An 18,204-nucleotide genomic window follows, 5' to 3' on the forward strand; every position below is an offset into this window, starting at 1 on the left:
CAAAACCGCACATCTGAATGGATGCATTGGAATCCTATGCTTCAGATGGTCGCGAACTTTGGCGCGTGGTTTTCTAAAACGCTGCTGTGTAACGAGCCTATTACTAGGAGCACGTGTCGCTGGAGCGGCGCCGACATCATTACAGGGCTAGGAAAAATCACTAATTTGTTAATGATATTTACAGACGTTCACCTACAAATTATCCAGAAATCACTGCCACCCCCTCCGGGAGTGGTACGCGCTGCGCGGTCACGCCCCCCGCCTCTGGTGAGTGGTACGCGCTGCGCGCTCCCGCCCATTCCCCCTTAGTCCGGCGGCGGCAGTGCCGGCGATGTGAGCGGAGGTCGTCCGGGAGCGATGGCGGCTGCACGCGTGGAGTATATCACACCGTGGTGGGTCTACTGGCTGCATAACATCCCGCACTTGGAGCTGTCCCTGAGAGCCCGCAGCAGCGAGTTCAACCCGACGGACCCGGGGTACCGGGAGGTGAGTGCCGCGAACTCTGCAAGTGCTCGCTGTGGTCCCTCCGTCATACAGCTGTGGAGGAGTGAGGGGGGCGCTGACCAAAGTGCAGGCGGGGGTCCTGCGTGCAGCTACTGGGGGTAGGAGGTGTTAGACCGAGCGGACGGGTCGGAGGTCACTCGGCAGCTGCTGATACTAATAGATACATTGTTGCTCTTTCGCTCGCTACTTTGTTTAGTCTCATCCTCGGAGCTCGTTCAGCGCTGGTTAACCCCAGCGATTAGTGAGCGGGCAGCCATGGCTTCTATGGAAGGAGAAGCCAACAAATTCTTTCGCCGTTGGCTCGCGTTTTACATGGAACGATTATTAATCGTTTGAGCGATTTTTGAATGATCCTTTTGTGTGAACGGGCCATATAAGGGATTGTCTTACCTGGACAGGTGGGAAGTAGGGGCAGTGGGACAGGAGCATAGTGAACGGGCACTGGTGGGCACGGAGCTGTAGGGAATAAATCCCGGGCAGGAGGGGGGGATGTAGGGCATGAAGGTGCTTTTTACATGGAACGACGATCGTTCGGATTTCCACAATCCAACAAGAATGTGAATGAATGACTATTGAATGTAAATGCCCGCAGCGACTGAAGGGTGAACCAGAAGTCATTCGCTTAACCTCTTGAGGACCAGGGTGCCTTGTACCTGAAGGACCAAGCACTTTTTAGGGTATTTAGCCTATTTTTTTTCTTTTAGCTACCAAAACTAACTTTGCAGCATTTTCCCCATGACACACAGGGCTGTATTATTCCATCTTTCTTCACATATTTTTTCACTTTTTTTTTTTTTCTAATTTTATTTTATTCGGGGTAAAAAAAATTAAAGAGTTTTTTTTTTTTTTTTTTTTGTTTTTTTTTTCTTTCACACATTCATAGTTTTATTTTAAAAATTAGTAAATTTACTTTAATAAAGTGTGGGAACGGGCTGCTAATTTTGTTTCAGATGTTTTAATTTCTAATATGTGTAGTTTTAGATCACAGGGCGCATACAGCGAAGGTTTTGGTTGGCGTCAGCTTTGGGTCGTTTTCTTTTTGTATATATCTTTATTTTATTCTGTAATTTTTTTTATTTTTATGGCTGTCATTCACAACGTCAGCTGCATAACAGCCGGGAGCTCCAAGCAGAGAACAGCTGGACACAGAAGACAAGCGGCCCCACTTGGAGCGCAAAGTGATCGCTCCAAGTTTGTAAATGCACACAACAATTATCACTCAGAAGCTATAATCGTTGTCTAAACCAAGCCTAAATAGGCAGTATCCCATATGAATGGCTACCAGTTTACTGTGAATGGAGGGGTGTGAGCAGAACTATCCCCGCTAGTGTCCACCACTGAGCTGTTTATCTGTACGGAAATCCCAGACCAGGGTTTGCGCGGTTCTCTTTCTCACTGACGTACTTGCGCATGCGTTGCCGTAGATGCCCACAGCAAGTTGAGTAGGCATGGGTCAGAATAGTGATGTAGCCGAATGGTGGAGCTGTGAATCGGGGCAGGAGTTTTCTGACAAGTTCCTAGGTATAATTCTGCTGTTGGACTGTTACTCTTTTTGATGGTCCTTAGTTATGTGTTTTCATTTTGTCCCCGCCCCCTTTTCTTTTCCTGTACTTTGTGTATTTGATAAAGATAACCTGTATCATTTTTTGGGATATGATGCGTTTTCCTGTAGTGGCATCAGTGAGTCTTGGACTGTGTTCTTATATGCTTTTATCTCTATGCCAGGATACCATTTCTGTACTTTGATGCCCATGTCACACCCCCTCTGGTCCTGTTTGGCTGTCTATGGGCAGCTTTTATTTTTCATTACTTTTTGGGTCTTGGACACAGTGTGTCCTCGATGATCGTCCTCTATGGGGCGATGGGCCAATGTTACTACAAAAGTTCATCCGATGCCATCTATCTTTAGCACCCCCTGTACTAAATCACGTGGGAAGCTAAAAATGGCTTCATCCACAATTACCACCAATAGGGCACAAATTGTTGGCTTCTTTCTTTTTTAATTTGTTTTACGACAAATATTCATTGGCAATTATTTATTGCCGAATTATGAATTTGTAGTCAAACTCTGGGAACAGCTTTGTTTATTCACCATAGAAACTCTGAGTAAGGGTCCATTTACACGGGACGAATGTCGGGAAAACCATGCCCAACACGCGTCTGTGTCCGCGTTCCCGTGCTGTCACCTGGGAGCCAGTAGTGCTGACTCGCTCACGGAGTGGCCAGCAGGGGGGAGGGGCAGTGCAAGAGATTTCTCTCCTCTCGCTCCCCCGTGCCTCTTCATTGACATAACACAGCGGCCATTCACTACTGACTGCTATTTAAACTGAGCGATGAGCTCATCGTAAATAGCGGCCGTTCAGTACTGAATGGCCGCTTTGTTAAGTCAACTGAGAGTGTCGGGGGAGCGAGAGGAGAGAAATCTCCTGCAGCCTCCACATTCCCCTGCTGGCCACTCTGTGAGCAAATCAGCGATACTGGCTCCCGGGCAGGATCACGGCAGCGAGGACACACAGGGACGAGGGTCAGGCATCGTTTGCCCAACATTCGTCCCATCTAAATGGACCCTAAGTGTGGTGTGTGTTTTTTGTTTTTTTTTAATGGCTTATTCTGCTTCCAAAAAAGTAGTATAAAACCAGCCGAGCGCAGAGAGTAGTATCCCATTTTGAAGGTTCTTGGAGCAGCGCCCACCACTAGAACCCAGGAAAATGTCGCCTGAGCGCTAGAAGGGTGTTTCCAGGTGGCTGGCCTACTTTCTGATTCCTTGCTTGCAATCTTTCTTCCGCGCAGACTATACACTGACCATACTCGTACATCTATGCAGAAACCTGCATGCATACGTGACCATTCGCAATTCGTGCGGGGGGGGGGGGGGGGGGGGGCAGGGGCATACAGGCTTTGCAGTTTAGGTTCAGGTAAATGGCATCAAAAAGCTCACCCCAAAACGCGCTCATTTGCTGTGGTTTTAAAACGTGGAAAAACTGTATGCGGTTCTTAACCACACGTGTGAACAGCCTCAGCGCCCCTGCAGCAGCTCCCAAGACTTAAGAGCTAGAAATCCAGATTTCAACACCTCTGGTAAGAACGGCTGGAGTGTAGTGTAATATTACATCAGCAAATGCTGGAAATCTGCATCCCTGTGATTCTTGCCCATAAAGTGTCATGTCTATCACCGCGTTCTGAGGTGTTGCTGAGAATTTACAGCTTGCAGTGATGGCAAGTCCTGGGATGCAGTGGGAGAGAGCCCACCACCCTCCCCATGCTGCCATTACCTGGCCCTGGGGTTCACCTTTATAGCACACTGTATCTTCTTGCTGGAAAACAACCCAGTCCTATGCATCATTCTGTGCCATGGTAGTACATACAGCATGCTGGGTCAGCCCAGTGTTTGGAGCGCCCCCCCCCCCCCCCCCCCCACTACCCCCATTCCTCACTCTTAATATTTTGGGGAGCACTTTCCAGCTAAATTTGCTTAGTGCTCCTTTTTATAAGTAGGGGGAATATCAGCAAGTTAGGGCATAGCTCTTGTCTGTGTAGAAATGTATTACCTTTGCCTCGCATTGACTGCTGGCAGATAAGGGTTTGTTCACACTGGCATTGGCCTCAGTTAACCATTTCCATTCTCCTTAGAGGAGCAGAAAAATGGGAATAAAAACAAAATTAAATGTTTCCGTTTTTCTCCATTAATTTTAATCGGTTAAAAAAATCTGAAAGATGAGGAAATATTTGTTTATTTCCATTCTGTTTCATTTCCATTTTAGTAAACGGAACAAACAGCGGACTGACTGCACCATTTGTTCCGTTTTGGAAATGGAATGGAAATAAGTATTGTCCCTCGTACTCCTACTAGGGGTGACCGACTATCGTATGCGATGGCCTCACCGGACCATCACACCAGCAGGGGGCTCCACAGCAAGGACAGGATTGAGGAGCTCACCCTGAGGTGTACAGACACAAACATACCTGTCGTTGGTGCCCAAAACTAAACCGGGATTTGTCGCTGAAGACCATCTGCTTCTTCTCAATAGCAGTTTTGTTGTTTACGACATCATGGTAGATGGGTGTCAGAGGCCGTACACATGGGGGCCGTGAGACCAAATGTCCTTCATTGAAGCGCCTGGAAATGGTTCCGACAGGCACAGGTGTAACGATGGCGCCCTTGTCCCTGCATGCCGGACAACAAAACAGTTGGAGCTGCTGGTGCTTGTTGGACGATCAGACGCTCCTCTCGACTGGTGTAGAATAGTCTTCAATGTAGCCTTTGAGTTTAGTAAATTGGACCTGAAATCTCAGACTAAGGCCACTCGCACTGTGCACTTCTTACCGCGGTTACTGCCCCATCCCATTGACTTTAATGGGGCCTCGCAGACCTGGACTCCAACGCGGCGTTTCGAACTCTGCAATTTTCGAGCTCTGTCCTATTTTTCTGTGTTCTCGCATTTTTTTAACATACCTCATCACACATCACAATGATTGGGTGCGTTAAAAAGGGCTGTACAGTGCGTTAAAAAAATGCCACTCGAAATCACGGTAACATGGTGCGCTTTTGAGTGGCGTTTATGTGAATGCATGTGTAAGAGTGGCCTAAGGCCGGGCTCGCACAAGTGTGTTGTAAAACACTGCTGTTTAATGTGTTTTATCGCTGTGCGAGCTGGCGTATCGCCACAAATGGCCACCTGCACGCAAACAGGTCGTATCCCACAATGTCATCTGACCCTATGCCGGGCCGGTAACCCCACGTACCTGTCTGGAATGTTCTTACTCTGTACTGCAGATGGGCCAGCTGGCGCACATGCGCAGTGCCGATTTTGCCGCGCCGCTGCTGGGCGATGTCGTGGTGGATCCCTGGACCTTTCCACAATGATTGTGCGAGGGCCGCTGGTCTGACTGCTTTCACTGACTTCTCACGCATGTTGTCATGCCCGGTCTGACGTTATTGCTTAGTGACGTTGCACATTGCGTATGTACAGCATTTATTATGCGTCCATAGAGAATAGGGCTTTGAGCGTAATACGTGGTAAAATGGAACATTGCGTTTAATACGCATGTAGATAAAGAACACACAATGTATATACGCAAGTGTGACCGGATCATTGAAAATCAATTCACTTTCCTTGACTGCATCTACCACATATTACGCGCGCACAATACTCTGCCCTAAGGCCTCGTTCACACGAATGTATTTGAGCAGCGTGTTATGTGCGCAAATTTTGTTAGCATAAAATGCACTGAATAGAGGCCATTGATTTCAATGGGTTCATTCACATGAGCGTATCTTTGTCACGCGATGTGCAATCGTGTTAAATAGTACTCAGCGTGACCTATGTTGGTGCATGTTTGCGTATGGTTGGAGCGCATTGAAATCCATGGATGTGCACACGACGTGGAGGAAACCTGCGTATGCACTGCGCAAATCAATGTGATTTTTTTTTTTTTTTTGGTGAGCGTTATCGCATTTTATTTTTTGGCCGCACAAATGCAGCGCATTTGCGCTACCAAAATGCACTTATGTCCGTTTGAACGCACTTCTTTTAGACAGCGCAAGGCTCTCCTACATAGCACAGTTATTGTACGACTTATCGTTACATCCAGGTGTCATTGTAAATGCTTTTGTTTAACAAAATTTGTATTGATTTTGAAAAGGTCAAAACATATTAATCATGACTTTCAACATTACACTCAGGCCCACGGGCGGATTTGAATCGCGGCTGATCTGCAGTTCAGGCTGCCCATAGGGAAAAATGGGTGAATTAAAGCATGCAGATTTAAAGGGGTTGTCCCGCGCCGAAACGGTTGTTTTTTTTAACCCCCCCCCCCGGTTCGGCGCGAGACAACCCCGATGCAGGGGTTAAAAAAGAACACCGCACAGCGCTTACCTGAATCCCCGCGCTCCGGTGACTTCTTACTTACCTGCTGAAGATGGCCGCCGGGATCTTCTCCCTCGGTGGACCGCAGGGCTTCTGTGCGGTCCATTGCCGATTCCAGCCTCCTGATTGGCTGGAATCGGCACGTGACGGGGCGGAGCTACACGGAGCCCCATTGAGAAAAGAAGACCCGGACTGCGCAAGCGCGTCTAATTTGGCGATTAGACGCTGAAAATTAGACGGCTCCATGGAAACGAGGACGCTAGCAACGGAGCAGGTAAGTGAAAAACTTCTGATAACTTCTGTATGGCTCATAATTAATGCACAATGTACATTACAAAGTGCATTAATATGGCCATACAGAAGTGTATACCCCCACTTGCTTTCGCGGGACAACCCCTTTAATTTGCGGATCTTTGGATGCAGAAATCAAATTGCAGCATACTCCATTTCAGTGCGGTTCCCGCACAGATTACTTCCATTGAAGTCAATGGAAGCCATCCGATCCATGGTCTATCCACAATTGACATTGCAGATGAGCCGTGGATTCCACAGGAAAGCAGGAGTTTGCACGGGTCCCGTATTAAAGCCACGTTACCGTCTTGGATGTGGAGGTTTTCCTTGCCATTTGTGCTCAAATGGTTTCATAATTTCCAGAATGAGTGGTCTTGGAGGACATCTAGAAGTTGGTCAAATTATTGAAGGTGTAGTTTTTTTTTTTTTCTTTCCTGAGTGGTTTTGTATTGCTTCTGTATCTTTGCCATCATTGTCAAACCAACAGTTATAGTTTTTTTTTTTTTGTGGTTCATCTCTTCTGACGACCTCTTTTACAGACGGACATTTCTACTAATAGTATAAAAAAATCTATGAAAGGAGTTGTCTGAGTTGTAACATCTCAGTACAACACCTTCCCCACTTTGTAACATAACAAATTGTCATGTACACTTCTCTCCCCGCTTCCGCCGTGTTCCGTATGTATTGACTTCTCTCCCCGCTTCCGCCGTGTTCCGTGCCGGTGCTTGGTCCACTGCTTCTGACTCTGTTTACAGCTGCAGTCCCTCCCGTTTTACTGGACACAGTTCAGCAATCTATAAATTGAGACCGACAGCGGTAGTGAGAAGTGAGGATATGACAATTTGGTACTCAATGGGGAAGTTGTTGTACTGCGATGGTACAACTCAGACAAACTCTTAAGGACATTTACGGCTTCATTTTACCCCTTCTGTACTTATGTCATTCACTTTGTTGTGGATTCTGTTGGAAATCGCTTTATAGCTGACATCATGGACCATTTATAGGGTGGGGAGCACATCGGGGAGGCCACTCTGCTGGGGTTTTTGTGCCGTTGCTTGAAGCCAGGATGCGAGCTATAACCCATGCGCTGTAAAATCCCAAACCGCTGAAGACTGTGTTGCTACTGGAATACAAATAGTTTGGGAGAACTTGGTACGAGATCTGCAGACTGCATTGAGCTCCATCAAACAGGAGTTAACCCAGGTGGAGGCCAGACTAGGGAAAACCCCAGCCAAAAGATCCTGTTATGAATCGCCTCCATATCTGCCGAAATCGCCACCCTGAGGAAAAGGCCGAAAGGCTGACTGAAAAGGATTCCAATGATGGTATTGTAGGGAAAGGGGGCACTTTGCCTGGGAATGCCAAAATGAGGCGGTATGCCACGCCAAAGAGCCATTGAACTAAAGACCCCTGCAGTAGAAGTGAATACTGTGGGGGAAGGTGTAGTGGGAACCCATGAACCAATGCTTCAAACACCTCGTTGCATGATGTCTGATGATTCTGGTGGGGTTTGAAGGAGAGATGGTTGACTACCTTGTGGATACAGGTTCACAAGTAAGAACTATGCCAGAATCCTCCTTCAACTGACACTTCTAGGCCCTGATCAAACTTGAAAGATAAATGGTGATCAAGTTGACGGCAGCGAATCATTTGCCAGTTCCCTTCTCAGTCTCCTAGATCAGTGGTTCTCAACCTTTTTCATCGCAGCGCCCTCTCTAGGTATTGGGATAGTGGACAGCGCCCCTCCAAGCCTTACTAGTTTAAACCCAGTCAAAGTTTACCTTATTTACAAAGTTAAAAGAACAAATTAAAATACTGAATATTTTTTGGGGGAAAGTTTGATAGTGTTTACCAGATTAGCATTAATTGTGAAAACGTCTCTAAAAATTACCAAAAGTTAATTGTGGATACGATAATAAATGGGTTTAATTGCAGAAGATATTTTTGGGAAGCAAGCAATACCACAATATTTAATTACCATTCAATAGAAACGTACAATGTATAAAGAAAATGCAAGATGCACCTTAATGGTCAGAAGACTAAATAAAATGCAAGAACATGAAATTCTACTAATAATGTTTGCCACAATGAATCTGTGGCGTTAATGGCTGCCTTGGGCCTGATGAGCGGACGCCAATTTTGCGATATCTGGTTCTATCTTCGTCAACCGGAGTCTCAAGTTGCCCCTTACACATATCTGAAGTTTGTTTCTTGCTTTTGCCAGGAGCTGCTGAACCGCGCTGAAGCCCCTCTCCACTAAGTACGTAGATGGTAAAGCTAACACGAGCAACCTAACTTCCTGGCACAGGATAGGATAGGAATTCTTCACGTTCACCAAAAAACATTCATAGCCACATTGTTGAAAAGTTCTTGGGCTTCGGTAATGTGTTTCAAGTCGATCAACTGTTCTTGTAATCTGGGATGAAATTCTCCTGATCTGCTGAAAATGGATTGAGTACCCACATTGGTATTTCAAGGGTACCTAGATCATGAAACCTAGTTTGCATGTCTTCTTTGGCTTGTTTGAGGTGTTAGCAAAAAACATCTGTCTGCATCTTGAAGTTTGTCTCAGTCTTCACATGCAATTTCTTGAAGACTCGGAAACTGACAGAGCTCGCATCGACTCAGGTTATTGATATGAAGGTCCAGTTTGGCAATGAAGGAAGAGAGTATACCTTTAGCCTTAATGAAATTAATTTTGTCTCCTTGTAGCTCTGTGTTGACCTCGTTGAGTTTGTCAAATATTTGTGTGAGATAGGCAACGTCAAGACGTCGTAGTTCGATTGCATCACAAAGGCTTGGGTCAGTCAGCCGAAGAAACTCGACTACTGTGTCAAAAAGTTCTTAAAGCATCTTCATTATGGTCTTGACAGAGCTTGCAGAAAAGACGTTCAATCGGAGTGCGCTTTTATCCTGTTAACAGCATTAATTACAGAGCGCAGAAAATAATGCGATCTCTCACATAAATGTTTAGCAACAAGTTGCTGCCGATGGATCACACAGTGGACTGCCATTATGCCACGTATAGCAGATTTTACATGGGCAATAAATCCGCAATCGACCAATCATGGATGCAGCTCTATCAGTTGCACAAGCAAGTACATTTGTTAAACGGATGTTTTTTTCTTGGAAAAATTCTTCCACTCTTTTTTTTGTCTATAGAGGAGCCTTTTGTGTCAGTGGTTAAGTTTCTGGTAAAAAGTTCCTCCACTACCTTTTCATTCTGACTAATGAAACGAACATAAGCAAGCAGCAATGCTTCATTGTCTCTAAACGTAGACCCGTCAATTTGCATTACAAATTCTGTGTACTTTAACAGGTCCAAAAGCGTTTCTCCCACATCAGCAGCCATCTCATCAATTCTTCTTGAAATGCTGTCATTACTTAACCCCTTAGTGACCAAGCCTGTTTGCGCCTTAATGACCAGGCCAAATTTTGTAAATCTGACATGTCACTTTAACATGGAAAAACACCAGAAAGGTTTTGCATATCCAAGCGATTCTAACCTTGTTACATGTTGTACTTCATTTAGGCGGAAAAAATAGACAGAATTTGTGTTTATTTATTAAAAGCGCCAAAACTGGGAAAATTTTGAAAAAATCGACATTTTTTTTCACATTTCCAACTGCAATATCTCAAAAATGTGCAAACATAATATAGAAATTTTTGCTGAGATATATATTTCCATCCGTTTACTTTATTTTGGGCGCACATTGGAAAAACTTTCGTGTTTTTTAACCATTTAGGAGACGTACAAATTTAACATTACTTTTCAGCATTTTGAGGAACACTTTGTTTTCCTACACCAAGCCAAGATTGGAAAGGCTCATAGGAGTCAAAATGATAGATACCCCCCACAAGTGACCCCATTTCTAAAAACTACACCCCTTAGGCCTCATGTCCACGGGGAAAATCAGATCCGCTGCAGATTCTCCATGGAGAATCTGCAGCGAGTCCCTCCTGCCCCGCGGACATGAGCGCTGAAAATAGAAATTTAAAAGCATTTACCTATCCGTAGCGGGCGGCGAAGGTCAGCTGTTCCTCACGGCCGGATCTTCATTTTCGGCCGGCGGATGAATTCCTGACGCCGGCGGCACGTCGTCGACGTGCCGCGCGCATGCGCCGGGCACATCCGCCGAGCCGAAGCAAGGGAGATGCGGCCGTGAGGAAGAGCAGAGCTTCGCGGTCCGCTGCGGGTGAGTAAATGCTTTTAATTCCTATTTTAGGTCTCCCGCGGATCCGGACGGCTTCCATAGGCTTCAATAGAAGCCCGCGGGAGCCGTCCCCGCGGGAGACCCGCATGAAAATGGAGCATGGTCCAGATTTTTTTCATGCTCCATTTTTTTTTAAATGCCTTTTATTGACGATCCGCGGGTATTTATCTACCCGCGGGTGGTCAATGCATCCCTATGGGGTGCGGATCCGCGCGCGGGATAGCCGCTGCGGATTTTAAATCACATTTTGCCCGTGGACATGAGCCCTTAACGTATTCACTGAGGGGGTGTCATTAGTATTTTAACCCTACAGGGTTTTTTTAGGAGTCAATGCAATTTAGAAGAGAAAAACTAAAATTTCATATTTTTGCAAATATGTCATTTTAAAGACAGGACTTTTTTCTATAGTACCCATGAAAATGAGGATTTGCACCCCAGAATGGATACCCCTGTTTGTCCCGTGCTCAGAAACATACCCATTGTGGCCCTAGCACAATGGGGCCCAAAATGAAAGGAGCAACCGGTGACTTTTGGAACAGAAATTTTGCTTGAATGAGATTTAGGCCCCATTGCCCACTTGTAGAGCCCTTGAGTGACCAAAACGATGGAGAACCCCCACAAGTGACCCCATTTTGAAAACTAGACTCCTTAACGAATTTATCTAGGGGTACAATGTCTTTTTTGACTTCACGGTTTATGAATGAATCTAAGCCAAGCAAGAGGAAAAAATTACGCTTTTCATTTTTTGGGTTATTTTTGTCATTTTAAAAGCAGTTTTTTTTTTGTACAGCACATATATGAATGAAGACTTGCACCCCAAGATGGATACCCCTGTTTGTCCTGTTTTCAGAAATATACCCATTGTGGCCCTAATCTTACGTCTGTATGCACAATGGGGCCCAAAATGAAAGGAGCAACCGGTGACTTTTGTAACAGAAATTTTGCTTGAAGGAGACTTGGGTCCTATTGTACACTTGTAGAGCCCTTGAGTGACCAAAACGATGGAGAACGCCCCATTTTGAAAACTAGACCGCTTAAGGAATTTATCTAGGGGTATAATGTCTTTCTTGACTTCACGGTTTTTGAATAAATCTAAGCCAAGCAGAAGGAAAAAAATTCGATTTTTTTTATTTTTTTTATTTTTTTGGTAATTGTCATTTTAAAAGCGATTTTGTACAGCACATATATGAATAAAGACCTGCACCCCAAAATGGATACCCCTGTTTGTTTTTTGCTCAGAAACATACCCATTGTAGCCCCAATTTTCTTAGAGGGCGCATGGCTAGACCTATAGTGTATGGAGCACCCGTTTGATTTTAGGGCGCAACTGAATAATTTACAGGCCCCATTGCACACTAGTAGAGATAATAAACTGCCAAAATAATAAAATGCCCCTCACAAGTGACCCAATTTTGACATCAAGACCCCTTAGCTAATTTATCTAGGGGTGTACTGGGCATTCTGACGCTACATTTTTATTTTTTAAAATAATTATGTGAGTGAAATAATAAATGTGATTTCATTTTTTTTTTCACCAAATTTGACACTTTTAGGAAAGTGTTTTTTTTTTTTTTTTGTTTCAAGCAGGAAAAACTGGGGAGACGGACTAATAAAATTAAAACTGATTCCCTAAAAAGACCCCCCCCCCCTCCTACCCACACCCCCTTTTTGGCGTTTTTTATATGTGAAATAAAATTAATAATGTAAAACTGTATGGTAAACTTCAAAGCAGGGGTAATTACAAAGGCCAGGGTGGGATGGGCACGTGGGGCAATAAAACGTATCTCTCCTCCTCCCTTGCTTAGTGCAGACGCGACACTTTTTTGGGGGGTATTTTTTGCTCGCAGTCTCGGGGATGGGATTCATGAAATGACCCTCCGTTAGCCTCTGCACCTCCTCCGATTGCAATGCGTCTCGTGGTGCGGTGGTCCCAAATAAAAGATTTTCTACGAGCTCCTCCTGAAACTGGAGGAAGCTCAGCGTGCCCCCAGACGATTTATAAATCACGTGAGCGTTATATGTAGCCATCTGTATCAGGTAGATGGCTACCTTCTTGTACCAAGCTCGCGTTTTACGCTTCACAAGGTAGGGCTGTATAGCTTGGTCGGACAGATCGACGCCCCCCATGAATTTATTATAATCTGTGATGCAGACTGGTTTAATTTTCTCCGCTGCAGCCCCCCTCTCCCTAACTGTAACGGAGGTGTCTGCGTGCGCAGTGGACAGCATAAAGACGTCCTTTCTGTCACGCCATTTTACTGCCAGCAAGGGGTCATAGGCCAGTGCGTAAGACGCGCCTGGAAACAAGGGGCTGTGGGAATCCTACCCTATTTTTACGGATAGTTCCGCAGGCCCCTGTAGCTGCGGCGTGTAACGCTTTAAAAAGGGGGACGCTCGTATAATAGTTGTCAGTATATAAGAGGCCTTAATTTGCCCAGTCTGTCATACGCCGGGTCACTTCTCGGGGGGGATTTGCGTATTCGCAAAATGAAGAAAACGCAGAATGTTTTTGTATCTGCGTCGGGGCATTATCGACGCAAATACAGGCGTCGTGTGAATGGTGCTCGTGGACCAATAGGACCGTATTGATAACTTTTTTTACGAGTCCCATTAGTAAAATAAGTCCCCAAAAATTTTTTAGCTCAGGGACATCTTCGGCGGTCCACATCACAGAATAAACCGATGTGGGGTGCGTGCTCACGTATTGTCCAGCGTATATATTTGTCTGCTGGACAATGTTGTCCCGCGCCGAAACGGATTTTTTTTTTTTTTTTTCAAACACCCCCCCCCCCCCCGTTCGGCGCGAGACAACCCCGATGCAGGGACCTAAAGAAAAATCCGCACAGCGCTTACCTGAATCCCCGCGCTCCGGTGACTTCTTACTTACCGGCTGAAGATGGCCGCCGGCATCTTCTCCCTCCGTGGACCGCAGGGCTTCTGTGCGGTCCATTGCCGATTCCAGCCTCCTGATTGGCTGGAATCGGCACGTGACGGGGCGGAGCTACACTGAGCCCCATTGAGAACAGAAGAAGACCCGGACTGCGCAAGCGCGGCTAATTTGGCCATTAGACGGCGAAAATTAGTCGGCTCCATGGGAACGAGGACGCCAGCAACGGAGCAGGTAAGTGAAAAACTTCTTATAACTTCTGTATGGCTCATAATTAATGCACAATGTACATTACAAAGTGCATTAATATGGCCATACAGAAGTGTATAGACCCACTTGCTGCCGCGGGACAACCCCTTTAACTGCAGCACATCATCGGTAATAAATGAAAAAAATTATATGGGGTGAAATTTGCGACGTCCAGATTAACACCTGGAGCCGCTAAAAATTCTGGGATGCGGGGCGCAAACAAACTTGCGGCACTCCACACAGTGGCAGGCGCCGCATACCTTGGCCCCGCTGCCCCAACGACTTCCTCTACCTCCATAGCGCTGGAGGCAGAGTTGTCACTCTCAAAAAAAACCTCCGCCTCCTCCGACTCGCTGGTAGCATCGCAACCGGAGCTTGACGCAGCGAGCAGCGCGTACGCTTGCTCGGTGGTGTAGCGCCTACGCTCCATTTTATTAAAAAATTTTTTAATGGGGGTAAAAAAAAAAAGCCCCCAAAAAAGTGGACAGGGATAAAATAGGGTAATTGGGGTATAAGGGAAGGTGAAGGCGGGTAATAGCGGGGTTTTTTTCTTTTTTTTAACTCGCTATATGGCACACGATTTTTCTCAGCTATCTCTCTCCTGTCACAAATCACTCTCAGTGACAGGGGAGAGATACCAGGACTAACTGTGTGCCATATTTATTAAACAAAAGACATGGGTGGCTGTGATAGGTTTATCACAGCCACCCATGTCAGCAGGGACCAATTACTTTGGTCCCTGCAAGTTACTATGCCTAAGGCAACTTTTGCCTTAGGCTCTACTGCGCATGCGCCGCCATTTTGTTCGGCGCATGTGCAGTAGAGGGTAATGCCCTGTGTTTTTGGGGGGCTTTTGGGGACCTTGGGGGAGCATTTTCATCTCGGATCCATGAGGGGAGATGAAACCAACTTTTTTTAGACTTTTTTTCAACTTTTTTTTGATCGCCGGTATCCGTTGGATACCGGCGATCACGTGCCCGGGAACCGCACTCAGTGGTCCCCGGTGACATCTCCTGTCTCCCGGCTACTGAAGGTAGCCAGAAGACAGGGGATTTTCAAATTTTGCGGCGCTTCGGCACTTCTGCGCATGCGCCGCCAATTTCCCCTTGGCGCGCATGCGCAGAAGCCCGTGGCGGCTCCAGATCACCGGAGACATCGTGGAGGATGGAGGTGAGTATTTTCAGCTGCCCTCATGGATCCGATCCATGGTCCCCGCTGACATCTCCTGCCTCCCGGCTACCTACAGGAGCCGGGAGCCAGGAGATTTTAAATTTCCCGTGCCGCCGGGCCTTCTGCGCATGCGGCTGACGTAATGCCGCCTGGCGCGCATGTGCAGAAGGACGGCTACAGAGCCCGGAGCATCGGGACAGCGGGGAGCAGTGCGGTGGACCTCGGTAAGTAGTTTCAGCTACTCCGATGGATCCGATCCATCAGGGCACCTGAATGTCACTTTTTTTGCAGTTTTGTTTACATTTTTGCGACCGGCACTATCCATTGGATAGCGCCGATCGCAATGCCCGGGGGGGGGGGGGGGGGTCCGCACAGCCCACGTCCACAGCCCAGGGGGCTTTATTCTCTGCAGGACACGTTTTTACGTCCTCAGAGAATAAAGCCCACTTCGGGAGGGCGTAAAAACGCTATGGGCTGGTCGTTATTATAGTATGTGATTTGCCACATTGTGAGACTATAAGAAGCAAGGAGGCCTCTGTTAGCATTGACAGCAGATTTTCCGAATCGCTTGCCTACAGTGCTGCGGTTCTCAAATTTTGACTTTAAACATTGGAAAAATGAAATGGGCTTACCCACTTTGTCTGCCTCATTTTTGCAAGGTGATCGCTCAGTCTCGAAGGCTTCATTCAAAAATTCCTTTTCACAAACAAAGCACAAGGGAAGCTGTCTGTTTGGTAGGAGAAGGGATGAAAATCTGTATTTCAAGTATTCATTTGATGGCATTTCTTCCTCTCACCCATTTTTTATAATGATCCAGATCAATCACACTGGATAACCTAAAGTACAACCTAACCTGCTGCATTCCATAATGCTGCTGATTGGCTGGAACTTTCAATTTTGTGTCTCTGGGAATTGTAGTTTATATCAATGTTCTGAAAAGACACTTGGCGTCCACTAAGACTACAGCTCCCAGAGACCCACACAAGTGAAGGTTTGAAGCTGTTCAAGCCAATCAGCGGCATTATATGATAGAGGCACGCAGGCTGCACACAACTCCCACTACATGTAAGTGATTCGTATGGAAATAATTGCCTCGGTTTTCGTTGCTTTCGGATTTCACCGATTTGTTTTCAGACGGATTATCGACGAAAATCGAGGTATCGCTACTAACTTTTAGAAAAATGTAGTTACTAGAGGAAGAAAAATCAACAAAGCATACACAGAATGCCACACTTTTTATTCCACTGCCCCCCTTGAGAAGTAAAAACTCCCCCCAGGGGGCAATAACACCCACGTTGAGAACCAATGGCCTAGATGAAAGTACGATTATGTGGCTAAGATATTGGCAAGAAAGACATTATTCCTGAGCCCTTCAGAGAAGACCTTTTTGTGATCCTGGACATGAATATGTTATGAGAATTGAACCAGATTATGTTCGCCAAGTGAAAGTCTGACTACTCGAAGCAAGCGGCAACCCATTGACTGATGCAGAAAGCTTTCCAGCAGTTCAGAGTGTGTGGATTGCAGAAGAGCATACTCTGACACCAGGCAGTGGGGACCGTTGGGGCTTGTGGGAAGTCTGTTCTCTTCCTTCCTCCCTAGAATAAAACTTCTGACCCTGCCTGTCAAGATACACTGATGATTAGAGGGAATTTAAGCTCTACTGGAGCTGGTAGGACTTGGTGAGTTGGGCCACAATGCACTGGGAACCCGAATGATGGCTGTAGTCCATAATGGACAAGTTCCTATATGGTTTGTTAAATTAGAGTCTAAGAATGTGACATCGCTACAAAATGCATGTATGTGAAGCCCATGGCTTCCAATGGGTTCTTTCAGGCTACAAAACATCTCATGTGAAAGAACCCATTGGAAACCCTGGGCTTCACATACATGTGTTTTGTAGCAATATCGCAATTTTGTAGCCAGTGTGAAACAGGCCTAAGGAAGTGGTGTGTTGCTGAATAAAAGTTCCCAGAGATCTACAGAGGTCATCAGTGCAAGCTATTAACAGTAAGTGGGGTCGACCTCCATCTAAGTAGGGGATGTGCACAATCATAGGGATGGGTGTCGGAGTAACAGGCCTGTAAAATAGGCATATCGACACTGCGGTGGTTAAGGGAACATCACTTGCAGGTGATGGAAAGAGGCCAAACGTACGTTATCGCAAGCTCCAGGTGTAAAGACGCTGAGTACAGTTTATTATACTGTTAGCAGGGAGGTGCTAATCTATGTCTGGAGGGTCTTGCAAACAGCATTGGGCCATGGTAAAGTGAAAGTAGTTGCTTTCATACTGATGTTTTTGGCTCCACGGTATCCTGGAACCTAAGTCACACACCACACCCTGCGACAAAGGTACCAACCTGTACAGGGCCCATGTCTGTGATGGCATGGTCTGTGTGTCTTCATAAAGGGTCTCATTTGGTGTGAAGTCCTAAGTTTAGACATGATTTCAGCAGCGTTTTGCCAATTCTGTAACCTGTACTATAGCTGTTTTTTCTCTGAGCTATTAGTCACTGTTCCAATCTATAGATGTTTCCATCAGTGGTCTGACAGTCGTCCTGCCCCTGTTCTTGCATTGAGGTCTCCTGTAGGGAAGAGCTTTACCCAGGGTCTGATAATAGGCAGCTTCTCTTTGAAAGATCTCCAAACTCTTTAGTAGTTTTCGCTCTGTTTTGGATTGTCCTGTTCTCTTTAGGGATTGCTTTTTAAAAAAATATAGCTTTATAATATAATATACATCGTCCTTTTTTTTTTTTTTTTTGTATAAGCAGTCTCCTGATCCATCTTGGTGTTGCAGTCATATATATGATGTGCTTGCTCTGGTGTTACCATGGTAACCTCAACAGACTCCCTCTACATAAAAACAAGTGAACTCTGAACAAATGTCTGTTGAGGCTACCATGGCAACTTCAGAGCAAGCATACGATTTTAAATACTGTAAAATAGGCCTGCACCATGTATGGCCTGCCCATGTACGTCACGCCAGTGGCGCTGCTACTGCTGCCCTAAACTGCTAGCGGTA

The 18,204-nt window shown here is 46.0% G+C and overlaps 1 protein-coding gene across 1 annotated transcript in view; it reads left to right on the forward strand.

Annotated features, from left to right (window-relative positions):
• Positions 1 to 305: 305 nt before the first annotated feature.
• TTYH2 (tweety family member 2) overlaps positions 306 to 18,204 on the forward strand; it is an 89,870-nt gene continuing 71,971 nt past the window's right edge. The window contains exon 1 of the mRNA XM_066586215.1: positions 306 to 486. Within this exon, the coding sequence (XP_066442312.1) occupies positions 358 to 486 (129 nt within the window). The 5' untranslated portion in view covers positions 306 to 357. The remainder of the gene's footprint in view (positions 487 to 18,204) is intronic.

This window comes from Eleutherodactylus coqui, chromosome 13 (genome assembly GCF_035609145.1).
Source record: "Eleutherodactylus coqui strain aEleCoq1 chromosome 13, aEleCoq1.hap1, whole genome shotgun sequence".
Classification (NCBI taxonomy): domain Eukaryota; kingdom Metazoa; phylum Chordata; class Amphibia; order Anura; family Eleutherodactylidae; genus Eleutherodactylus; species Eleutherodactylus coqui.